The 26,460-nt window shown below is 39.0% G+C and overlaps 2 protein-coding genes, 1 long non-coding RNA gene and 1 pseudogene across 7 annotated transcripts; all 4 read left to right on the plus strand.

Moving 5' to 3' along the window:
- The first annotated feature begins 1,646 nt into the window (after positions 1-1,646).
- Positions 1,647-5,517, plus strand: LOC124199730. The gene is made up of 16 exons (XM_046595657.1): positions 1,647-1,736; positions 1,828-2,134; positions 2,209-2,641; positions 2,742-3,536; positions 3,620-3,717; positions 3,798-4,054; positions 4,123-4,187; positions 4,246-4,305; positions 4,364-4,438; positions 4,515-4,535; positions 4,602-4,651; positions 4,734-4,796; positions 4,882-5,041; positions 5,110-5,202; positions 5,270-5,332; positions 5,411-5,517. Exons 2-13 carry the CDS (start codon positions 1,828-1,830, stop codon positions 4,887-4,889), a joined length of 2,232 nt encoding a protein of 743 aa, XP_046451613.1. The 5' UTR covers positions 1,647-1,736; the 3' UTR covers positions 4,890-5,041; positions 5,110-5,202; positions 5,270-5,332; positions 5,411-5,517.
- On the plus strand, positions 1,726-20,641 carry LOC124199728. 5 transcript variants are annotated; one of them, XM_046595655.1, is made up of 12 exons: positions 1,726-1,769; positions 16,865-17,151; positions 17,211-18,753; positions 18,817-18,917; positions 18,986-19,257; positions 19,314-19,378; positions 19,446-19,505; positions 19,582-19,656; positions 19,802-19,982; positions 20,062-20,154; positions 20,219-20,281; positions 20,350-20,641. In XM_046595655.1, exons 2-12 carry the CDS (start codon positions 16,866-16,868, stop codon positions 20,512-20,514), a joined length of 2,904 nt encoding a protein of 967 aa, XP_046451611.1. In that variant the 5' UTR covers positions 1,726-1,769; position 16,865; the 3' UTR covers positions 20,515-20,641. The 5 variants fall into 5 exon arrangements, with proteins under 5 accessions (XP_046451611.1, XP_046451610.1, XP_046451612.1 ...); XM_046595654.1 differs by lacking the exon at positions 1,726-1,769 and adding an exon at positions 16,436-16,569; XM_046595656.1 differs by lacking the exon at positions 1,726-1,769 and adding an exon at positions 16,524-16,550.
- LOC124200622 lies at positions 7,834-12,358 on the plus strand (annotated as a pseudogene).
- A 1,268-nt stretch (positions 20,642-21,909) lies between the features above and the next one.
- Positions 21,910-22,819, plus strand: LOC124199731. Its single transcript, XR_006876964.1, has 3 exons — positions 21,910-22,033; positions 22,099-22,291; positions 22,355-22,819. It is a non-coding gene; the product is annotated as an uncharacterized LOC124199731 (long non-coding RNA).
- Positions 22,820-26,460: the final 3,641 nt, after the last annotated feature.

Raw genomic sequence — 26,460 nt, forward strand, 5'->3', positions numbered from 1 at the left:
TGTTTTTTGTTTGTTTGTTTTTGGGGGGAATTTTGATTTTTATATTTTTTTTGTGGATTTTAACTTTTTTTCCTTTACTCAATCTCCTTATTAGCCATCTTCAAACTTCTCACACGTCTCTATTTTTCCTCCGTAGATGATAAAAGTCTTTGCGCTGCATCGCGCCGTTTCTTCTCCTTCTTGCGTCGATTTGTCCGTTGGTTGACTTTTTGCTTTCGAGTCAAAGGTGGCTTCGTCTCGTCAGGGAATGAACTGCGTAGATCTTGAGCTAGTTCGGAGGTGAGCCCAACCAAATCCTTCTCGGCTTCCTCGGGAATTGTTTCCAGATTTGATGTTATCCAGCGAACTGTCCCCGTGTAGGTCTTGGCCTGAGGAATTGCGGGCTTAGTCTCATGATTGATAGGCATACCTGCCGGTAGAATTACGCAGTTGCATTTCATACCACAAGACAGTCCATCAGACTTTTTCAGATGATGATTTTCAGACGATTTTCCTCCTGCTTGTGAATTCTGCATCAACCGTACTGGGATATTAGATATCCGATTGACCAGGACGCGCTTCTGGAATGTACTGGCGATAGCATCGCCGGAACTGATTGGTTTATTCCGTGGGACACTACGCACAGGAAATTTGGGATCGACACCCTTTGCCGACGAAACAACAGTCTGGGCTGGAAGATTACCAGAAGGCGTCACCTCTTTGATGGCATTTCGAGGACGCGAATCAGTACGATGCAACGATTTAACCCGAACAGGGATTTTTGATGTATTTTCACACCCGTGAAAAAAGATGACGTTATCGTCGGTATTGGCCTGTTCTTTCGGCGCTGGTTTGACTTTGGTGGAAAAAGTGCCCTCCTGTTTCCTTACGGGTATCTTCGACGGTAATGGGCATCTCGGTGTTAATAATGTTGAGAATTTTGAGAGGGACAGACTTTGGTCATTGTCACGAGGCTCAACTTTAGACAACCTTCGGACAGAAAGAGGTACTGCACGACTCTCAATGTTGGGGTACGCCTTTTTCGTACCAGGTAAAGGCTTCGGTGTTGGAAAACAACTTTTGAAAGACATTTTCAACTTTGATTGCGATAGCATAAGCTCGAGAAAATACTTGTTTGCTCACTTTCTTGGAACTGCTAAGGTTCAAGGAAAAGATTCTGCTCCACTGAATAGTTGGATGATTTTGGATTTTGATCGAGGTCTTATATCTATTGCCCAACCTGGATATGCATGTGCAGTGATAACTTTTCGCTGTATTTCGAACTTTTTATAAATGATTTCAATCAGCAGCATTTTTATTGGTCGATAAACGTATTCAAAATAATATTTCAAACATAATTCCATATTCAAAAATTATATCAAGTTATTTTATAATTACAATTTTTGAATTATTAAGAGAGAATCGCAAAGAGTTGGCTCTAGATTTATCTTTGCCGGGCTTTTTTGGTTCGTGCACAATATGTCCAGTGTTGCTGTGTTTAATTTTTTCTTGCATTAAGAATTAAATAAATTAAAAATTATATATTTAGTTCATTTTAATTACGCAGTAGGAATAAAATAAATAACGTCAAAATAGAAATGAGTCATAGAGTCAATTACACATAACAGAAATAAGTTAAATATTGTAGCGTTGTAGAAAAAAAGTCGTCTGCTGATGTATGTAAATGCAATGCATTTAATGCAAAGCAATCTGATGGGAAGCTGACAAATCAAATATGTTTTGAATTAGAGATTCGAGTGAGTTTTACTTTTTCTTTAACACAAGAAAAGGTTGGGAAAAGTGATTAGCTAATTTGTGACTTTGTGTGCTTTTCATAATCATTTACAGATGGATACTAAATGTTATGTTGAGGGTTGCAAATCTGGACATGAACCATGCAAAGAAACATTGTACTTTTTCAAGCCAAAAGATAAGAACACTGTCGAGCTTTGGGAGAAATTTATAGGTCGAAAAGACCTAAAGCTGGAAACAATTCATTTGGTTTGTCACAAACACTTTGAGGAGGCAAATATTATCAAAGTCTTACCTGTCCAGCAACAGAATCAAACTGGCCAGGCAAATAATGACAGACCACTGCCTCGTGAGAAACCCTGTGTAAAGCTTGCTGCTGGTGCAGTACCTTCACTTTTAACCGGTGAGTGAGTATATAATACAGTGTAATGTAATCTTACTTTTCTAATTGAGATATATTTTTATTTCATTTTAAAGGAAAGATAGTAACAAAAGTATATCCCTCAAAGGTGGTTTTGGCAAGTTTACCACCAACAGTTACCATTCCTCAAGTAGTTCAAAAAAGTGTTCAGCGTGAGCTTCCCCAGACTTTAATTCTCAGACCAGTTCCAAGAGAAAAGGTCTTAAATTCCAAGGATGCTGTCATCAGACCAATTGTGATTAACAAAACAATGAATTTACTTCAAAGTAATGTTGTCCAAATGTTGCAAAAGGTGCCACTAACAGCTCAACAAATTACAACCCAGCAACCTTTAACAAACTGCCAGAATGCTTTCAATCAGCAGACTCCACCTGTGCGCCCTGTTATTCAAAGAATAGGCAATAATACTGCTCAGGAATCGAGAAAAGTCTCATCAGCACCTCGTCAAAACCTTTTGAATCCAAAAGAAGCGACCCTCCCATTTTCGTGGTTCGTTTTTTATTTGTATTTATTTTCTTATATCAAAAATAATTTTTTAAAAACATCTTTTATTTCTTTCCCTCTTCAATTACCCCTTCCTGGTTTTCAGGTTTTGGCAAGAAGGAAGTCTAAAGGAACAAGAATTCATTTGCTCAAAATTCAAATGGTTGGATGAAAACAAGTTTGAGTACACCAAAACTGTCATCATCAACGGAGACACACGCACCCTTCGTTACTTCCTTCGAGGTCAGGAAATCCTAAGCGTAACTCCGTCTCCATTCTCAACAGTCAATCAGCTTATCGATCGTTTGCGAATTTATGACCAAGTTCCCGAGTGCATGGGCTATCCAGAACCGAAATCGCAAAAAAATTCCTCATCGTCAAATCTACAGGCTGAAGAAAATGGTGAAACCCGGTCGAAAAATTGTCTCTTGTTGGGTTCCAAGAAAAGCAATTCTTGTCGAAAATGCATTGAAGATGCTAATCAATTTAAAGAGAATGTTCCTAGGCAGACATCAAATAGATCGAAGAAATCTTCCAACACTCAAACCACGTGCCAAGTCGCATCAGAATCACCTATTACGCATTCAAACGTTGATGAAAACCATGAAGAATCTAACGATTGTATTATTCTTACGGATCTTAATTACGGAGCAATGAATCCTCAGCTTGCACGAGATAAAAGACCAGTCGACAGATGTGTAGAATATCATAACGGAGAAATCCATCAACTGGAAGGGCCAACTGTGCAAAATAAAACTAAAAAGCCGAAGGTATCAAAACGTGAAGATGACGAAAATGACATAAATGACCTGGAGCTGGCGCAGCGCTTTTTGAAGAAGGAACTAACTCGAAAAAAAACGCTTAGGCGACAACTCCATCGGGATATAGTGAATCACAAAAAGTATTATCCTTGTTGAATTCGTCGTTAGAAATCTAAGTAAAGTGAAATGAATAAATAAATAAAATATTTCTTTTTCTTTCCAGGCATAAAGAAATGGCTCGTTCTATTTTAAAGGCAGCGGAAAAATTGAAACAAATAATGGCCGAAAAAGCAAAACGACCTCGTGTCAAATATGCTCGCCGTAAGATCAACTCGATATTTTATTGTTTAATTTAAAAAAAAATGCATTTTAAAAAATTTGGATTGCTTCTCTTTTTCCAGCCTTAATGCCATGCGAGAAATGCGGTAGAATGGTAAGGGTTGCGCGAATGAAATTACATCTTAAAATGCACGATGGTTACAAGCCCCACGTGTGCGAAGTATGCGGTCGAGGATTTTCTAATAAATCAAGTCTCAAAGTCCACTCGCGCTTCAATCATCTCGGAGTGCCTAAACCTTTCATGTGTAGCACTTGCGGCCACATGTGTTTAAATAAGAAAACATTGGAAATTCACGAAATGACTCACACCGATGCAAGGGTAATTAAGTAATTCAATGCAAAAGCTGTTGTTATACTATATTTTTCAAAAATTTCGTTGCTTTCCAGCCGTTTTCATGCTCAATTTGCGACAAGACATATCGATCAAAAGGCAATCTTCGGAAACACAAAAGGTGACTTAATTTTGTCAAAGTATTTTTAAATCATGGCCAAAATTTAAACCCTTGAAAGATCTCATACAGGCGAAAAGCCCTACACGTGTACAGTTTGTGCAAAGTCGTATTCTCACAGGTATTTGCACTTATTGACTAAATGTTGATTGTTTGTGTACTACATGATTTTATTACAGTAAATCCCTTAAGAAACACTTTAGCAGACATCATGAGAATGTGGGACCTGACGGCACCATCGATCCACATATAGGGTATAAATTATTTTGCCAGAAAAAAATTATCAAAGATTGTTCAATATTTATTTCTAAACTTATCTTCGGAAATTAGATATACGCGGAGGAAAGCTGGGTAGGTTTTATTGATTTTGCCAAAAAATAGATGTATTATTGTATCGTATGGAAATTTTGTCTTTAGTCCAAGAAGCGATAAACGTCACTCGTGCACCATTTGTGGAAAAGCCTTCAGTGAGAAGTACTTTTTTAAAATCTTACAATTTGTTCAAGACATAAATTTTTGTTACTAACCATTTCCATATTGTCTCATTAGACCATCATTGTTTTAACACGTCAAAAGATGTCACGAAAATGGAAATCAAGGACCACCGAAACGGTAATCGTTTGAAAAACAACAAACTAATAATAATATAACTATAAACTCATTAATTGTTTCTAACATAAATTTTCTTTATGTGCAGAATCATAGTCCCACGTTATCGTTGCGAGTTTTGCCAACAAAAATTTTGCCGCGTCCTGGCTTTTGAGAGACACCGTGCAACTCATACGGGTGCTTCTGTTGGCGTTCCTTGTGGGCAACCCGACTGTGATTTTATGTACTCAAGTCTCAAAGAGCTTAAGGTATACGAGGGTATTTCATCAAACTAATGTGCTAGATTGAAATTTCCCCTGTTTGATTGAATGCATAGGAACATTTGGTTGCACGTCATCCCGAGAAAGTATTTCATTGCGAATTGTGCGACAAACTTTTCTTGACGCAATTAAATCTAACTCTCCATCAGGTAACATTCAGGATTTCTCAAATAATGTTATGTGTGTTTCAACCTTATTTTAACGTTGGTTAATTAGACTGTGCACAATCCAGCGCAAGGATTTCAGTGTACCTCTTGCCCTTTAAGAACGCCGACTATGGTATGAAGACATTTGTTTCTACTTTTGAAGTCCAGATTGCTAACTATTGTTTTATTATTATAATTTTATTTTCTAAAGCAAGCTCTATTGAGACACGAAAAAATTCATATGCGGGAAAGAAATCAAGAATGAATCAATGAATGGCTGAATGAAGTGAGAATAAAAAAGAAACTGTGAAATTAAAAGTTAACCCCGATACTGAGTTTTCTTTTAAATAGTACTCGATTGCAATTTAAATAATTTAAGTTTCGAAAAAAAATTACGCGGCGTTAAAATCGATTTGTTACTTTGAATGAATATGCACGGCGCATATTCACCTGTTTACCTTTTTGTTAAGAGCATGTTAACACTTTATACAGTCGTTATAGAAACGCAGTTTTTCTCATATAACTTCGATTAATCTCCTCAATTAACACAAGTAATTGTTATTTTTTCTATTAATGTGAGTATACTTGACAATAGTTGCTCTGGTAAGAAGGTTAGAAGATAGATATTATACAGCCATGTCTAGACAAGTTGGCAAAATAGTAAAGAATCTATCATAATTTCTTTATAGGATGAGTGCCACATGTTATGTTTTGGGTTGGCAAATCTGGATATGCCTCATGCAAAGAAAAAGTTCACTTTTTCAAACCAAAAAATATAAAGGTAGTGAAATAGTGGGAGAAAGCCATGGGTTGTAACCTGATGCTGAATTTATTGCAAGCTGAATGTTTTATTTGTAAAACAATATTCAGTTTGCAACAAACAATTTCATGATGCAGATATTATCCTCGATTTTATCTTAGGGAAATCATTCGAGGGTAAAATTGGGCCAGTAGTTACAAATTATCCGTTGGAAACTTATTGATGAGACTGTACTGGACTGTACCAAAACTTTTACTTGGTAAATTTTTTATATTCCTAGCAGTTTAAAATGTTTTAACTCTATCCAGTTTTCTTCTTTTGAAACTTTATAGGGAAACCTGTTACAAAAATCAAACCACAAAGAAGGGTTTTTACAAAGAACTGCTTTATCGGAATTTACTATTCTTATTTGTGAATCCAATATTTCTAATCAGCATGCATCTCTTACAATTAAAATTCTAGAAAAGCCAAACCTTAATCCCAAGCAGGGGTATTGAGAGACCCTCTCCATACCCCTACCCCAAGAATGTGGCCTTATTACCAATTTATCATGGTTCTGGCAACAAGGAAGTTTATAGAAACAAAAGTTCGAGTTTTCAACGATAAGTGAGCTTTACATTTACATGTCAAAGTTTTTTTATGACGCACAATTATGCATTTGAAATCCCGGGTTTTCGTGCAATTCGTGCATTTTTTCAGAAAAATCAAAGTGTTCTCAAACCGCAGGTGGTTTGAAGACCGCAGAAGATGTTGTTCCGCCTATAGTTCCGAAAAGAATATACGACGACTTCAACAGTATAGGTTATGTTTTATTGTTATCGGTATAAGTATGCTTATTGCTTTTGCTGGTTAACCCATTGGCTGCCACGCATTTATCTCCCATGTTAGCTCCTTATTACGAGCCCGCACTGTTCGGTCTCTTGGTCTCTGCCATAGGATCGCATATGTCACACCTTTACCCAAGATTCACCTTAAAGGCGCTGTAAGGCTATAGGGACTATAACCATTTATCGATGTGGTGGTGGATTAATGGGTGTGCGTTCCCCATCGCCGTGTCAGCCCGGAGCCTGTTTACCTGAAGACCATTGGTACTTAGCCAAGACAGCGTCCTGGAAGTAGGAACTGCTACTCCACATCACTACCACACCGAGTAATTTAAGTATTTTATTTACATCTAAACGTCATCAATTTTATTATTACTTGTTTCTTTTAGTGCCTTGTTGTGTTATCTTCCATATTAGAAAACGGTACGGTAACACCAACACGAATTGTAGTTTATAACAGAACTATTCAGCATAGATCCTGGGACAATAAAGATATGCTGAGATTGTCAGTCAGAAGTCATTTGGGTAAGCCGGTATTCTATGTTGTGTGCTATATACGTTCCATCGGGTCAGTCAGTCGACCCACTGCATGCCAGACTGCCAGTGGTGATGAAACCAAATCTCTTTCTTCCTCTCTACAGTACAGCTCTGAGACTGATTCTATGTTTATAAATGTTCACTGAAAAATCATTATTGAACCTAATGGTTGAGGTATGGACAAGACGTCATCCATGTGTGATATGAAACATATGTATACATGTCATTGTTATTAATAGTCGTCGCGAATTTTAGTGATGGTTAATTTTAAACTTCAGTGAATTCTCAGCTAAGAAAGTAAAAATCGTATTCTTTTATATTATTCCACCAGGTGTCAAGGACTTCTACGTCCTCTTACAATCGCCTTTGAGTTTCCCAGGGAATCATAATCAATGCTCGCGTCCACTTTCCCGCCAACATTTTGGTCGAATTCTCTCCCTCCGACAGCCTAGTCGGAATCGAATACTCCCACCGAAGAGAAACCCTGTCCTACCTGTTCACCAGCGAAACTGATGTCGCTTTCATGTGGGACAAAGACGATTCGAAGCCTTTTTCCCACTTCAAGGATATACTTCCTCCAAGTGCGAATCTAAAGCTTATAAAATTGGTAACCCGTGGCGAGCAATTCCGCAAAGATCATTTTTAAAGCCTAGATTTATAATTATTTGACGAATTACAAATGAATTAATCTTCCTAACAGGACAAGTCGTTCGTGAAAACTTCAACGAAATCTTGGGCAGTGAATCCAACGTCAAAGTATACAACTGCGAGACTGACACCGGCAAGGTCTCCATCCACATCACCAAGGTAATGTACCAATCCTTCAAGTTCAAGCCATCGGAAATCAACTCGCTCTGACAGTAGCGTGCTCGGTTTCCTCGTAGGGATTTATGCAAATGTACCAAAAATACTAACGTACCATGCAGTTCCCAACCACTGACGCCTACCAGATGTACAGGAGGGAAAAAGGGGGGGGGGGCAAACACGTAATATCAGCTTACGAATTTACGATCCCTGCTTTAGATATTATTGCTTGAGCTTCAGTTAGTTTAACGGTGAGCGGCCGACCTAACAAGATTTAATGTATAAAGACAAGTAGTGCTAAGTCCACTTTGAAGCAATAGTTGTCGCTTCGATACGCTGTAAATTGACGTGATCTAGCAGTTCAAACCTTAAATTTCAATGCATAATAGTAGAACCTGGATTTTCGATTTCATGCAACTAGCGGGTGGGAAACTTCTATGCCAAATCATAATCGATAATATCACAATCATAATAGCCTACCCTACGCGTTGGCGAGAGTTGGCCAAAGTGATATTAACACAAAATATCTTTTTACGTCATAGGTTGACCCTTGATTAGTAAAACGAGCTTGAGACGTGAATGTCACCTTGACGCATTATTAAAATTAATTGCATTTTCTTACTCTTGACATTTAATATAGTATATTTATGCTAACCAAAAACTAATCTCATTAGCGAAATTTTGTCGGGTCCAGATTTGTTATCCAGCGAACTGCCCCCGTGTAGGTCTCTCCAACTGCTGCTGGTGAATTCTGCATCAACCGTACTGGGATGTTAGATTTCCGATTGACCAGAACGCGCTTCTGGAAGTTACTGGCCATAGCATCGCCAGAACAGATTTGTTTATTCCGTGGGACACTAGGCACATTCAACTCATTTACTGTCCATATATATGGACAGAGCATTTGTGATGATTATGGGGAAAACTTGATCGTGGATATGAATTACAGAAATAATTATAAGAAGTATACCCGATTATGCCATCATATAGTATAAGTCTGCCGCGTCCAGCCCAAAGTTTTAAAATAAGTTTTGAGCACGGAACGGTGAGTTGATTCCCTTAATTGTTTGTTTGTTTCAGTATGTTTTTTTTTTTTTTATCGAGTAAAGAAAGTTTGTAATTTAAAACATTTAAGAACAGAAACCGACTGCGTTTAGCGGGGAGAACCCTTGTATTAAGAAACATGACATATAAGAAAAGAAAATAATTCGATTGAAGTTCAAGTGTACCTCAAGCTTTCTGACACCTACAAAATGTAATAACTGTGTTTAAAATCTGAGGGAAGGTCACTTGGTAAAATGAAATCACCTGGATGCAACTGCAATCCATCACCAAAGAGTTTCATTCGAATCCTACGTCCCTGAATTTGTAAGCCAGTACGACAGAGGAGCATCGCTTTGAAAGCATCGCCTGAATTGCAGAAAAGAACCGATGCCTTTCCAGTGTATAGACCATTTCCATCCACAAACATACTGAAGAAAGACACAGGCCCAACTAGATTTTCGAAGAAGGCTACGATTTTCTCGCCTGGTGCTGTATAAGGCAAGTTTGATAGTCGAATGTATTCCACGTAGTGCTCGTTCATTTGCTGGGGGTATAACGAACTTTCGTGCTCAATTTCAGACGATAAGCACTCAAACTGTAGATGATGATTTCTTTGATGGAAGATGCACTTCATTATGCAAATTAATGGAAGCACCTATGGGAATAGGGATGGACCCAATTATTTGTGATGTGAATGTATCAGATTCTTATGGAAGAACAGCTTTGCATTATGCAGCAGAACAGGGACATGCTGATATTATTGATGTGCTTCTGGTAGCTGGATCTTTTGTGAATGCCATGACATTTGGAAACGAAAAAGTATTTCAAAACATTTTCGAGATAGATTGTTTGGTTTCTCTAAATGTTTTGAATCTTTTAGGTGATTTTGATTCAAGAGCAAATGTCCAAGAATCGTATGATTGTCGAGCAGGATAGGAAAGGAAACAGTCTTGCCAAGTCACCAGCAGTACCCATGGAACGAAGACGCGTACCAAAGTAATTATGAACAAAGGAAAATACTATTTGAAGCAAAATAGTTTTCAAGATGTAAGTTGACGCAGAAAATACTCTTATTGGTAACCCAGACTTTCATACAGACTATTTATTTTCTAGGATATTCCTGTAGTCATTGCATTCAAAGCCATGGGTATTGTGTCAGATCAAGAAATAGTCCAAATGATCGGTACAGATGACCATGTGATGACTTCGTTTGCACCTTCGTTAGAAGAGTGCGTTCGAGCGTCTATATTTACACAACAGCAAGCATTAAAGTACTCAATGCTGTATTAATTGTAACTTGTATAAACATTTGTTAATCTTTGTATTAATTTTTAAACAGCCATTTGGCAAAGAAATTGCGTCAAAAACGATTTTTGGGGGGTCCGAAGAAAACGCCCTTGGATGAGGCGAGAGAAGCCCTTGCCGAAACAGTTTTAGCTCATGTTCCCGTAAGAGCCTTTCCTTATAACCCTTTCTGTAATCTCCTTTTAATACCTTGTTCTTTCAAACAGGTCGTTAATTTCAACTTTAAAGCTAAAGCTATGTATTTAGCCCTGATGATTCGTCGAGTGATCCAAGCAGAAAGAGACCCAACATCGGTCGACGATCGCGATTATTATGGAAATAAGCGTTGCGAGCTGGCCGGTTCGCTCATTTCTCTTTTGTTCGAAGATTTGTTCAAACGCATGAACTTTGAGCTGAAGTCAATCGCCGATAAGAATATTCCAAAAGTTAAAGCAGCTCAGTTTGACGTGATTAAACATATACGAACAGATACCTTAACTCTAGGACTGGAGAACGCCATTGCTACGGTAATACTATCACAATTATTTGTATTTATCTTCCCTAATTTACTTGATTTTCTTTTTCTTTTAGGGAAATTGGACCATCAAACGTTTCCGGATGGAAAGACAAGGTGTCACTCAAATGCTTTGTCGCCTATCGTACATTTCTGGCCTTGGAATGATGACTCGCGTCAATTCACAGTTTGAAAAAACACGTAAAGTGTCCGGACTGCGTTCTCTTCAACCATCGCAGTGGGGTAAAATCTTTATCGATACTTGTTATGAAATTTAGTCATTTCTTTTTATTCATAATATTTGTTGTTTAGGGATGTTGTGTCCTTCCGACACCCCTGAAGGAGAGGTAACAACATGTCTTGATAAAATTAGCAAATTTAGACATTTTCGTTTTAACGTCTGGCGTATTGTAGGGTTGCGGATTGGTCAAAAATTTGGCTCTGATGACTCACATAACAACTGAAGCCGAAGAAGAACCAATCATCAAAATTGCGCAGAATATGGGCGTCGAAGATTAACCTTTTCAGTGGCGAGGAAATTAGTGACCCAAGCATCTACACAGTTTTCCTTAATGGTATGCAATCGCATCCTTTTTAAAAGAATTATTTGTTACATTTTTGTCATTTTAGGTAATATTCTTGGCTTGGTCAAGGACTACCTGCGGTTAATCCGTTACTTTAAACTGGCTCGTCGCCACGGCTTCATTAATGCGTTTGTGTCCATCTACCCGCACTTCCTTACTCGATCTGTTTACATCAGTTGTGATGGTGGTCGTTTGTGTCGGTAAGATTACCAAAATGTTAAGTTTCTCAACAGCTTATTCTAATGTTAATCTTTTTTTTTAGTCCCTACATCATCGTCAGGCAAGGAAGACCAGCCGTAACGGTTGGTCTTCCGTTGAAGCACATGGTGATGGACAAGATGCACGCACGTTCTCAGGGACCCAGAGCCATTCTTACTCGGCAGCCGACAGAGGGTCGAGCCCGCGACGGTGGACTTCGTCTTGGTGAGATGGAACGCGATTACCTGATCGCATACGGCTCAAGGTTTGACATTCCTCTCATTCATCAAGTTGTGTCAACTACAAGTAAGATTTATTTTTTTTTAATTTTATAGTATGCTGATTTTGGAGCGTTTGATGATTTCGAGTGATGCTTTTAATGTCGATGTCTGCAATAAGTGCGGACTGATCGGTTATTTCGGATGGTGCCATTTCTGCCGGTCAAGCGCTTCTGTCTCCTCGCTCCGCATTCCTTACGCCTGCAAACTTCTCTTTCAGGAGCTTCAAGCCATGAACATAGCCCCCCGTCTTAAACTAGACAAGTACTTTGACTGAACCTGGGTTTATGTTGCTTTGGAAGTTTGCTAAAATTACAACTGTTAAATCTAAATTTTTTTCACGGGGATTCATGAAGCCTATAGCCGAACTAATGTAACATAGAAGAAAAGCAGGGCCATACGTCGTTGCAACAAGATCTGGTTTCTTTTTTTGTCGCAACTTACCGTCAGCTTGCTTCGACTGTGATAACAATTGTAAATTCTAAAGGGGACTCGGTTCCCCAAAGTTTTAAAATAAGTCATGAGCACGGAACGGTGTGTTGATTCCCTTAATGGTTTGATCGTAAATTTTTTTTTGTTTTTTTATGACTTATGAAGTAAAGAAAGTTCGTAATTTAAAACATTTAAGAACAGAAACCGGTTGCGTTTAGCGGGGAGAACCCTTGTATTAAGAAACATGACATATTTTTTTCTATTTCAGCATATATACAATCACAATCTGTACAGGGGGGGGGGGGGGGGGTAAGATTCAGAGGAGTGTTAGTGATGGATAGTTTTTTTTCAGTTAGGTGGTTTAGAAGCGATTTTTTACCGGCCTGTCCTCTTGCCCTTCCCGCCGGCCCGGAGCCGCATGTTTTGGTGCGACCGTCCGGAGCGATGGAAAAGACCTTTCAAAACATACCACCGTTTATAGGCGCAGAATCGAAAGTAGAAAAGAGGCGGGAAATAATAACACGACACACACCTCCCCTCTTGCCGTCCCCGCCAGCCCAGAGCCGCATATTTTGGTGCGGCCGCCCGGAGCGGCAGGAAACGACCCCTCAAGACATACCACCATTTATGGGTGCAGAATTGAGGGTAGAGAAGAGGCATGAATGATAAAAAAAGAAGTTGGCAATGAAGACATAAGAAAAGAAAATAATTCTATTGAAGTTCCAGGGTACCTCGAGCTCTCTGACACCTACAGCATGTAATAACTTGCGTCGAAACCTGAGGCTAGGTCGCTTGGTAAAATAAATTGACCCGGATGCAGTTCCAATCCATCACCAAAGAGTTTCATTCGAATCCTACGTCCCTGGATTTTTAAGCCAGTGCGACAGAGGGACATCGCTTTGAAAGCATCGCCAGAATTACAAAAAAGTAATGATGCCTTGCCCGTGTACATACCGTTTTCATCCAGAAACATGCTGAAGTACCGCACAGGCCCAACTAGATTTTCAAAGAAGGCTACGATTTTCTCGCCTGGTGCTATATAAGGCAAGTTTGATATTCGAATGTATTCCACGTAGTGCTCGTTCATTTGCTGGGAGTTTAACGAATTTTCTTTCTCAATTTCAGACGGTGAGGTGTGGCGTCGGGGATGAACCTCTGTTGATTCAGGTGCTTCATTACTCGAGTTTATTTGTCCACCAGAGACGTCCATATCAGCAGGTTCGATGCAAGTGTATGGAGTTATCATTCCATTATTATCAGGTATGCTATTAACCATGTCCATATTGTCCAAGTCGATTACGATCTCCGGCAATGAGGGGTCAGAAGGCGGAACAAATGGAAAATCCTGTATCGTCGAAATGAGATCGATCTCGCCTGCGTTGGCGGTTGCCTGTTCAGGCAGTAAAGACTTGTTTAGTTTCTCTATTCGCCTCTTTTCCCGTCTCCTGGCAGCCAAATCGAAGTTCTTTTTCGCCTTTTTGGCTTTCTTCTTAGCTGCCCTAATTTCATCTTGTGTTGGCGATAATACAGTAGTTTCGATACTAATTGCTTTCTCCAACAATGCAGTTTGCTCAGCTTCATCCGTCGATAAAAGAGGCATATCCAACAATCCAGTTTGCTCGGTTTCATCCGTCGATAAAAGAGGCATATCCACCAATCCAGTTTGCTCAGCTTCATCCGTAGATAAAAGAGGCATATCCAACAATCCAGTTTGCTCGGTTTCATCCGTCGATAAAAGAGGCATATCCACCAATCCAGTTTGCTCAGCTTCATCCGTAGATAAAAGAGGCATATCCACCAATCCAGTTAGCTCGGTTTCATCCGTCGATAAAAGAGGCATATCCAACAATCCAGTTAGCTCGGTTTCATCCGTCGATAAAAGAGGCATATCCAACAATCCAGTTTGCTCAGCTTCATCCGTCGATAAAAGAAGCTTATCCACCAATCCAGTTTGCTCAGCTTCATCCGTCGATAAAAGAGGCATATCCACCAATCCAGTTAGCTCGGTTTCATCCGTCGATAAAAGAGGCATATCCAACAATCCAGTTTGCTCGGTTTCATCCGTCGATAAAAGAGGCATATCCAACAATCCAGTTTGCTTTGTTTCATCCGTCGATAAAAGAAGCTTATCCACCAATCCAGTTTGCTCAGCTTCATCCGTCGATAAAAGAGGCATATCCAACAATCCAGTTTGCTCGGTTTCATCCGTCGATAAAAGAGGCATATCCACCAATCCAGTTATCTTTGTTTCATCCGTCGATAAAAGAAGCTTATCCAACAATCCAGTTTGCTCGGTTTCATCCGTCGATAAAAGAGGCATATCCAACAATCCAGTTTGCTTTGTTTCATCCGTCGATAAAAGAAGCTTATCCACCAATCCAGTTTGCTCAGCTTCATCCGTCGATAAAAGAGGCATATCCACCAATCCAGTTTGCTCAGCTTCATCCGTCGATAAAAGAGGCATATCCAACAATTCACTTTGCTCAGCTTCATCTGTAGATGATAAAAGTCTTTGCGCTGCATCGCGCCGTTTCTTCTCCTTCTTGCGTCGATTTGTCCGTTGGTTGACTTTTTGCTTTCGAGTCAAGGGTGGCTTTGTCTCGTCAGGGAATGAACTGGTTTCATCCGTCGATAAAAGAAGCTTATCCACCAATCCAGTTTGCTCAGCTTCATCCGTCGATAAAAGAGGCATATCCAACAATCCAGTTTGCTCGGTTTCATCCGTCGATAAAAGAGGCATATCCACCAATCCAGTTATCTTTGTTTCATCCGTCGATAAAAGAAGCTTATCCACCAATCCAGTTTGCTCAGCTTCATCCGTCGATAAAAGAGGCATATCCAACGATCCACGTAGATCTTGAGCTAGTTCGGAGGTGAGCCCAACCAAATCCTCCTCGACCTCCTCGGGAATGGTTTCCAGATTTGATGTTATCCAGCGAACTGCCCACGTGTAGGTCTTGGCCTGAGGAATTGCAACAACCGGCTTAGTCTCACGATTGATAGGTATACCCGCCGGTAGAATTACGCAGTTGCATTTCATACCACAAGACAGTCCATCAGACTTTTTCAGATGATGATTTTCGGGCGATTTTCCTCCTGCTTGTGAATTCTGCATCAACCGTACTGGGATATTAGATTTCCGATTGACCAGGACGCGCTTCCGGAAGTTGCTGGCCATAGCATCGCCGGAACTGATCGGTTTATTCCGTGGGACGGCTGGAAGATTACCAGAATGCGTCACCTCTTTGATGGCATTTCGAGGACGCGAATCAGTACGATGCAACGATTTAACCCGAACAGGAATTTTTGATGAATTTTCACACCAGTGAAAAAAGATGACGTTATCGTCGGTATTGGCCTGTTCTTTTGTCGCTGGTTTGACTTTGGTGGAAAAAGTGCCCCCCTGTTTCCTTACGGGTATCTTCGAAGACATTTTCAACTTTGATTGCGATAGCATAAGCTCGATATAATACTTGTTGCTCACTTTCTTGGAACTGCTAAAATTCAAGGAAATAATTCTGCTCCACTGAATAGTTGGATGAATTTGGAAAGAGGTCTTATATCTATTGCCCAACCTGGATATGCATGTGCAGTGATAACTTTTCGCTCTCTTTCGAACTTTTTATAAATGATTTCAATCAGCAGCATTTTTATTTGTCGATAAACGTATTCAAAATAATATTTCAAACATAATTCCATATTCAAAAATTATATCAAGTTATTTTATAATTACAATTTTTGAATTATTAAGAGAGAATCGCAAAGAGTTGGCTCTAGATTTATCTTTGCCGGGTTTTTTTGGTTCGTGCACAATATGTCCAGTGTTGCTGTGTTTAATTTTTTCTTGCATTAAGAATTAAATAAATTATAAATTATATATTTAGTTCATTTTAATTACGCAGTAGGAATAAAATAAATAACGTCAAAATAGAAATGAGTCATAGAGTCAATTACACATAACAGAAATAAGTTAAATATTGTAGCGTTGTAGAAAAAAAGTCGTCTGCTGATGTATGTAAATGCAATGCATTTAATGCAAAGATTTCTGATGGGAAGCTGAAAAATCAAATATGTTTTGAATTAGAGATTCGAGTGACGAACACAAGAAAAGGTTGGGAAAAGTGATTAGCTAATTTGTGACTTTGTGTGCTTTTCATTTCAAGATGGATAGTAAATGTTATGTTCAGGGTTGCAAATCATGAACCATGTAAAGAAACATTGTACTTTTTCAAGCCAAAAGATAAGAACAATGAAGCTTTGGAAAAAATGTATAGGTCAAAACTCAAAAAGACCTAAAGCTGGATACAATTATTCATTTATTTTGTCTCAAAATATCAAAGGATGTGTCATTGTTATTTCTCTTCAATGTTTAACTCTTTGTTTATTTTTGTTTGTGTTTGATGTAGGATGAGTGCCAAATGCTATGTAAAGGGTTGCAAATCTGGATATGAATCATGCAAAGAAAAAGTACATTTTTTCAGACCTAAGGAAGAGAAAACAGTACACCTTTGGCAGAAATTTATTGGTCGGAATGATCTGAAACTCGAAAAGTTTCACTCAGTTTGTCACAAGCACTTTGATGATGCAGATATTGTAAAAACAACAACTGTTCGGGGTAAAGATAGACCAACAGTAGTTAGTGATTCATTACCTTGGCGGCTTGTAGGTGGAGCCATCCCCAAACATTATCTTGGTAAGTAAACAATATGTTTGATCATTTTTTTGATTTATTATAATTTCCTTTTTCTACAGGGAACTATGTGCAACAATTTAGGAAAATTGCTGTGAGGCCATTGGCTCTTAAGGATGGGGCAACTACTACTGTGCCTGAAATCATTGTTTTAGATGAAGTCACTGTGAACCCACCAAAAGCGAACCACAGCAGTGTAGAACCTATTCTTCCTGAGAGATCTTCAGGTGTTCCAAAGAAAACCCACAGTAACAGAAAAGAATCTCTAGTGCCATCTTCATCACCAAGGGTGCAGTTAGAAAAAAATAGTAGTCAAAACATTGAAGAATATGACAATTTAACATTGAAAATCACCTTAAATCCTAAAGAAACGGTCCTTCCACTTTCAACATCAACCATAGGAAATTTTATAAATTTGGCACATCCAATCAGAAGTAATTTAACAAGACCAACATCTCAAGTTCCTGTTAGTTATGAAATCAGAAATACCCCTCAAAACAAGCAACAGTCATCAATTAACCAAGTTTTGCAACAAAGTGTCACTTCACTTAATCAAGGTCTCTCGCCACAGGTTTCACAACAAGAACTAATATTAAGACCTATTTTACCGACTGCTGAAGATTTTGGTCAAGTCAAACTCGCTGTTTCACGCCGGGAATTGTTAAACCCTAAAGAAGCTATCCTTCCTCCATCATGGTCCTGGCAAGAATGTTTTCTTCAGAAAAAACAATTGATTTGTTCCAAGTTTAAATGGCTAGATGAAAACAACTTCGAGTACACCAAGTCCATAATAGTGGGCGAGTACGCATATGTCAGTGATATGAGTATTTCTACACATACTGTTCGTTATTTCGTCCGAGGTCGACAAGTTTTCCCCAAAACTCTCAAGTATCAATGCTCAACGGTCAGTGAACTCACCACGTTATTGAAGTTTTACGACGACATTCCAGAGTGTCTCGGCTATTCTGATCCGAAATTACTTGGATCCTCACCACCTTTAAATCCTCCGCAAACTAATCGGTCGAAAAATTGTCTGTTGCTTGCTTCGGAGAGAAGCAATTATTGCACCGAATGTCTATCAATAATGCCTCAAACAATTAAACGAAGCTTAGTGAAAAACAGCAACAACATATCCAATTCAAGTAATCTTCCTTCAACAAATGTAAATGTTATTGGACCGTGCAACACGATAACTCCAGTTGACCTAAGCGCGGACCCACTTCTGATACCAATCGACAGTTGTAATATTTGTGAAATCGGTGAGGACGAATTGACCGTCGAAAATAGACCAAATGAAGATTATCGTGGCGACGATCCGAGTGAACCAAACGCCCAGAATCATGGGGGATCGCATAGTGAACTCAGTGACTTGGAAAGTGAAGATTCGTCTAGTGTTATCATTGAATCAGATAGTGAATACTCACCGGATGGAATTGTGGAGTCAGACAGTGAATATTCGCTAAATGGAAGCAGCAGCACTGAAAATGAAATTGACGTAGATGACGACGGCGACTTTGCTTTGGCGCAGTGCTATTTTCAGAATGAAGTTATGATAAAACGACGATTTCAAAGGAAATATCTGCGGTATTCATGGATGCTCAACAAGTAATTATAACATTTTGTCATTGCAAATTGCAGTTTTTAACAGACTATTTAATGTGTTTACAGGAGCAAAGAAATAGCTCGTTCAATTCTAAAGGCATCGAAAGAACTTGAGCAGAAATGTCGAAATGAAACACTAAGGCTCCCAGCTACCAAGAAATCTGGCCGTAATTTTTCAGCATTTGTTTCTTTTTTTCTGAACTGTAATCCTTGATCAACTTTGTTCTTCTGTTAGCCAAAAAACAGTGCAACGAGTGCGGCAAAATGATTAACGCCAAGGGATTTCAAGATCATCTGAAATTGCACAGTGGCATCAAATCTCATTTGTGTGAACTATGTGGTCGAGCGTTTGTGTTTAGATCTAGCCTAAACTCTCACATTCGGTTGAATCATCGTGGAGAGGAACGTACGAAACCACTCAAAAAGTTCGTGTGCAGCACTTGTGGACATACTGTAAGTTCGAAAGAACGCTTGGATATTCACGAAAGGATCCATACAGATGAAAGGGTAACAGTAATTTTATCTTATTTATTGGAAGGAGATTAATAAAAATTATTTTGTAGCCATTCGAGTGTAAATACTGTGACAAGAAATTTCGAGAGAAAGGAACTCTTGTTCGCCATATTCGGTAACATCTATCTATTTTTTAACTTAAAAATTTAATTCGTGTGCATGATTGCAATTCTTTTTAACAGTACCCATACAGGCGAGAGACCCTTTGGATGCAATATTTGCGGAAAATCTTATCGTTCAAGGTGATAAAAACATTATCGTACTTACGTCTGTCTATTATTTGCTAAACCGCTTTTATGTTCTGGACGATCCCATTAGATCCGCCTACGTCCTCCACTATAAGAGTAGACATGAAACGAAGGAAAATGAAATAGTAAAGGGACCGGTTGATGAGTAAAATTTTTTTTTTCTTTTTCATTTTTAAATTTAGTAAACGAAAACAGTATTTTATTTCTTTTTTTTTATTGGTTGTAATAGCTATTGTTTAAGCAGAAATTGTCCGTGAAATTGTTCCACATAATTTCTTTAACTTACTTAGTTTCAGCCTAAGGAAACGCCCCAGAATCGATTATCGCTGCGAGTACTGTGGAAAAGAATTTTGTCAGGGACGAATGTTGGCTTACGAAAAGCACCTTACCACTCACACTGGAATTCCTGCAGCTATTCGTTGCACACAGCCAGACTGTGAATTCACTTACTCGAATTTGATGCAGCTCAAGGTATTGTGTAAAATCACTACTTACATCAGAAAAATGGGCTAAAATATTTTGAAAATATCATATATGATATTGCTCATAGGAACACATGCTGTCACAACATCCCGAAAAAGCATACACTTGTGACGTTTGCAAGAAAATTTTTCTGACGAAGCAGATTCTGACGGATCATAAGGTACAATTTAAGTTTTCCGTAGTTTTATTTAATGTATAAACAATTTTTCGTTTCATCAATATAGTCTATGCATGACCCATCTCGAGGTTATCAGTGTTCTTATTGTCCTGTAAAGTTGACAGTTAAGGTGGGTTTAGTTTAATTATTTTTTATTGTACAAATTTGACATTTTGTTTTTTCTGTTACTGGAAATAGGCAAGTCTGATTGCACACGAAAAGCGCCATACCCGTGAAACTCCGCACGAATGTACCTTTTGCGAAATGCGTTTCCATAGCACTTACTTGCTGCAGATTCACTTGCGCACTCATCAGCCTAGTCAGCTCAAAAGAAAGCGATATAGAAAACCGGTTGAAAAGTAATTGATTCCGGCTGCCGCGATATCGGTCGACGCCTATGTTGAATTTCTGAAAATGCTGAAACTGTTTTTCTGCTGTCCAGATTTTGGAATACCAAATTTGGAATACAAAGATACTTTCTGATTCTTAATGTTCGAATAATCATCAATAATGTCACATTTAACCATGGTCATAGAGATAGAGGAGATGGTATACAGCCAATATCTTAAAGATTTACAAAAACTTGACAGGGAAAAGTTAACATGAACATTATAAACCTTAAAGAACAAAGTTAATTACATTTTTGTAAAAAACCTACCTTGCAACAGAAATTATTTAGCTTCAGAAGACATAGCTTGCGAGTTTGCTTATTGGATTGGACAATTTTATAATTTGTATTGTCACGAGCACCAAGTTGGCCACAGGTGCACGAAAACTTCACCTGAAACTATTGAAAACATTTAGTCAAGAATGCAGTAAGAATCATTAGCTATGGATTGTGTTATCTATTAATTAAAAACAGTAAACTCATAATCCAATACATAACACGTTGTTTAACTTTTTTATTTGTTTTGAAGGAACTTGATAGTTACGACACAGACTAAGAATAGAAAGACCACGATCGTCCCTATAGGGCTGAGAGGAACCGTCTTGGATCATGCTCGTGGCTCCCGCTGCGGCGCTGCGATCGATTTAGAGGAGACTTTTCGGTGAATTTTCCTTTATCCCTACTGATTAGAGTCTTCACACACCTTAATTTTAAAAATTGACTTTTTGTGCTAAGTTTTTACTTTTTACTTTGTTATTTTGTTCGTGATTTCTTGATTATGTAATAAAAATTTCAAATAGATTGGTTTATTTATTTGTGCCTTAAAAAATTGGTTTTTTAGACACCCTTTCTCGCTTATTTTGTGACGAATAATAATGAATCGTGAAACGCTGGATTCTTGTGTCGTTTGGAATTCAGGATAATTTAGGCGCCAAATGAATAGTCTATTAGTCCAGCGTTTCACGATTCACTATAAATCGTCACAAAATAAGCGAGAAAGGGTGTCTAAAAAACCAATTTTTTAAGGCACAAATAAATAAACCAATCTATTTGAAATTTTTATTACATAATCAAGAAATCACGAACAAAATAACAAAGTAAAAAGTAAAAACTTAGCACAAAAAGTCAATTTTTAAAATTAAGGTGTGTGAAGACTCTAATCAGTAGGGATAAAGGAAAATTCACCGAAAAGTCTCCTCTAAATCGATCGCAGCGCCGCAGCGGGAGCCACGAGCATGATCCTCATTGGCTGTATAGGAGAAAGTCGTCTTTCTATTCTTAGTCTGTGGTTACGACGTGTAATGTCATTTGTCATGTACTGTGACTGTGCAACTAACATAAGATTCAAAACTCATTACTAGATGTCGCTACGTCGTCCTTGTTGTTTCTAAATCATGCATGTCATGAAACGAGGCGAAATGGGCGAAACAAATTGTTGCTAATTATACTTATATTCCTGTTATTTCCAATACCAAATTGAACTTCGTATCATAGGTAGGTTTATCTTTACCTAGTTTCCTTATTTTCATATGATACCAACTTATTTCTTCAAATTGTAGATGCATTGTTACTGTCAGTCATCCCAACAAGTTGACTTAGCGCTCAGTCACTTTCCATCCATTAGATCATCATGCTGTGAAAAGCCTTTAACATCAGAAAATTTATCCCACCTGAGAAGTAATGCAGTTGGTTGCTGTAATTCCATTATTGCGGTTTTTCATCATGAACATTTCAGTGTGCATCTTAGAAAATGTAAAGATTGATATGCTTTTTAAATTTTTATATTGTCATTAATGTAAGACATTTTTTTTACAGAGCACTAAAGATCCCCGTGGACATCCTTGAGCCAATGCTGGATTTGTCCATGACTGAAGAGGGACTTCCACCAATGTTCTTCTCCATCCTTATCTTCAAGACATACGCTCATCCAGCCTCACTACTTCAGTGAGTGAGTCTTTGAGTTATGCTGCTAGCCTGCTACACTTTTCTTGCTTCACTGGCGAGTTGGATCACTTCAGTTGCTGTGACACACCTACAGTCACTCACCACGGGATTATGGCCAGGTACCGGACAATTGACTTATTTTCGTAGATTATCTACTAGTAATCTATTTGCGTTAAACTCTGTCCGTGTCATAATTCCAAAATCAGGTCCTTCTTGCGCGGAAAAGTGATCCTTAGACTTAGACGTGTTTCTTTTTTCTAACGCTAGATGGCTGTTCGATCATTTTCAGCTGTCAAAACAGTCAGTTTCAGTTACTTTGCAAATCTCTTTTAACATTTATCGGCAGCTATTGTGTGGAAATTTTTTAGTGAAAACTGACGATAACTATCCCGACAACAATGCTCACTTGTTAAATTTTCGATATTTGCTTTTTTTTTCTACTTCCGGTTTTCTCATTTCAGTCAGTAGTTCAGTAAATATTCATTCGAGGAGCAAAAATACCACATATTCGTGATCCTCGTCGAATTTGTAGTAAAGTTCATGTTATCTTTTTTACGTATTCGTACTTCCGGTTTCGAAAATTTTCCTGAACTATAGTTCAGGAAAATTCTCGATTTTGGCTAAATTTTGGATTTCGTTTAAATCACACTTAATCGACCCCAAATTTCATGGAGATCACGAATATGGGGTTTAATTTGACGACAGCTCAATGGTTGAGGCGTTGTGGTTACTTCCGGTATACTTCCGGAAAATTTTAAAAAAACTAGCAAGTGAGCTTTGTTCTGCTTACAGTTCGCAATATTGCAAGCTTGATTTTAAGTTTAAAAAATTGCACCTTTAAATCTTTGAGCTAAAAAACCTGATTTTTTTTTTCTATCTGTATTTTTTTACTTTTATGGCATTTCACTTATAAACAATTGTTTTGTCTTTATTCAGGTAATGCAGAGGAAACGTCGAGAGATGGACACCAAAACGTCGCCGGCATCTCTAATATGTCAGCGCGGATCATCATTTGTTGTTGGTAACATGTTTGTGTTTGTGTTAGTTAACCCGTTGGCTGCCACGCCTTTGTTCTCCCCTGCACGGGCCGCGCTGTTCGGTCTCGTGGTTTTCAAGCCGCGGGGTCGGAAAGTCGCCAAGCCCAAAATTTGCCGCAAGGCGCCTGTTATAAGGCAATGCACCATAGTTCCCCCTTGTCAGCCCGGACTTGTCAGCAATGGCAAGTCCCATCTTGGTCATGGATCCTTCAGACATGGCGCGTAGAGAGTAGAGAACAACCTACGGGTTGTATGGCGTGGTAGCCAACGGGTTAGCTTAAGTGTGTGTATGTATGTATATGTGTGATTGTAAAAAGTGGAGGAATTGTGGGTGGAGGTGGGAAAACAAAGCAATTCTTATTCATGTTTATGTTCATTGTGTCTTTAAAACAAAGTAATGTTTAGCAAATAAAACAATATATTTGTTACAACTTTGAAGTCTTACATTCATGCTTAAAGACACTTAACTATTACACTTTTTCAATAATTTTCTATGAAAGGTCCAATCACAATGCCTGCCATGAACTCCTTTGTTACGCCATCCTAAATGTAAAGTACAGAACTGTTGATATTAGACACTAAACAGTACGTTTCTTTCGTAACTTACCCTGAAAAAGAATTTCGTCCAAAGACCAGGATATGTCCGTATGAAGAGCGACTAAAGTAGTTACTTCCAAATAGGAACATCTGTCGCAATGTGGTTTAAAGGTATTAAGGGAAAGTCTTACAAGGTGGTTACCCGCAATTAAATATTTTTTTTTCTCATTAAACATCCACGATACTCATCAACTATTAAAAAATAACCGATAAATCTGAACACGAATCCCGTAGAAGTACTTGGGTTCCTCTGTGTACTAAACTGGGACATCGTACGTGGTTGTGTAACATGATGCTTCTTCGGTGCAGTACTTGGAGGCTTCGGTGTTGTAGCTAGATGTAGCGTAGGTTGGGATCTAGTAAAATGGTGCATCAGTGTAGCTTTTCTGTTCAACGGAGTAGGAAGGAGCAGCTTCTATGTAGTAACTCGGGGCTGGTAATGCTTGCCCGTCTCAGTTGTGGCTGTGTAGATCGGGGCAGAGTAGTACAGGGCGCTTCAGTGTAGTATTCACCCGTTTTGGTCGAAAAATTAGCTGGAGCCCCGGTGTAGTAGCTGGAGCCTCGGTGTAGTAGCTGGGGAGCCTCGGTGTAGTAGCTGGGGAGCCTCGGTGTAGTAGCTGGGGAGCCTCGGTGTAGTCAGATAGGGCAGCATACGTAGTTGTGTAGTACTCCGCTGTATTGGTGGTGTAGCTCGAGGCAGAGTAATAATTCGGGGCATCGGTGTAGTAGCTGGGCGAAGCGTAAGTTATGGTATCATACTCCGATGCCTTAGTGGTGTAGTACTTGGGGGCGTCGGCGTAGTACCACCTTTTCTCTCCCCTTTTTATACAACTTCCTTTTTTTTAACGACCCCTTCTACGCAGAATAATACTTCGGTGCTTCGGTGTTGTAGTAATTAGGAATAATACTTCGGGGCGTTGGTTTAGTAGCTTAGGGCAGCGTAGGTTGTAGTGTAGTAATTAGGGGCCTTGGTGTAGTAAGCAGGGGCAGCATATGTAGTCGTGTAGTATTCCGGTACCTTAGATGTGTAATACTTGGGAGCCTCGATGTTGTACTCTAGCTCTTTGGTGGTGTAACTCGAGGCAGACTTATACTTCAGAAATTCGGTGTAGTGGCTCGGGGCACTATAAGTTGTGTGGTACTCTGGAGCCTTGGTGGTACAGTGCCGGTTGTTGCGTATTTTGTTATGTGGGAGGCGGCGGTGTTGTGGTTAGGTATTCACTTTGTTATGTGGGAGGCGGCGGTGTTGTGGTTAGATATTCACCATACCCAGGAGATATCAGTACACCAGTGGTCAACCCAACCATCAACGAAACAACACCCAACAGCAGCACGACACCAAGCTTATCTAAACAATTTATAAATTTAAACATTAATATTTATTAATAACAGGAATATTTAAAAATAGCAAAAAGTTTCATTAGAACAAAGATCCATTTCAAAACAGAATATTTACCCATGATTGCGAATTGGTTTTACGATGTAGGAGACAGTTGGTGACAAATATTGCACTGCAGTTGTTGCCGTGTCGGATCTCCTCACTCGACTGATTTTCCACCGCCTTTTTTCTCTCCTTTTATACGATTTTTTTTCATCTCTTCACCTCTTAAGCCTTGCGGCTATTGTATCTGTCTGATAATGATGCGACACGTCCCGTTCTCACCCAACCTCTACACCACATGACACATTTTACGTAATGATCTCCGTGACCTTCGAAAGTGAAGGAAAATGTTTTTTCCTTATGCAGGTTGACGTTGCTGGGGATGGGTCTACAAAAACCAATATAAAAATGAATACCAAATGGTTATGGCTTACGGCTATTGTACCTGCTTGATAATGATGCAACACGTGTCGTTCTCACCCAACCTCTACACCACTGCACGATTCTCACCCAACGTCTACACCACTGCACGATTCTCACCCAACCTCTACACCACTGCACGATTCTCACCCAAACTCTACACCACCGGATGACAATTTTACGAAATGATCCCCGTGACCTTCAAGCGTGAAGGACATGCAAACTGGCCGGCCCGTGTGCAGGTTGAACTCTACAATGGTAATTGAAAAATAATTAATAAACACTGCATCAGTTGGAACATGATGATACCTAAATTTAACTAAAGATATTTTAAAGTAACGTACGAGTGTACGACTCTTTCTCTCCTTCATCAACAACATGATGACATTTGTCGCATTTGTCCTGCAGTACGAATATCTTCTATTAGGGGTCACTTTACGCGCTTCCACTCCTAGATTGCTGTATAACATTAAATTTTACACTTACCCACTAATAAATAAATGGCTAATCTTGGCGATGTTGGTAATAAACTCCACAAGTCA

This window comes from Daphnia pulex, chromosome 8 (genome assembly GCF_021134715.1).
Source record: "Daphnia pulex isolate KAP4 chromosome 8, ASM2113471v1".
NCBI lineage: Eukaryota > Metazoa > Arthropoda > Branchiopoda > Diplostraca > Daphniidae > Daphnia > Daphnia pulex.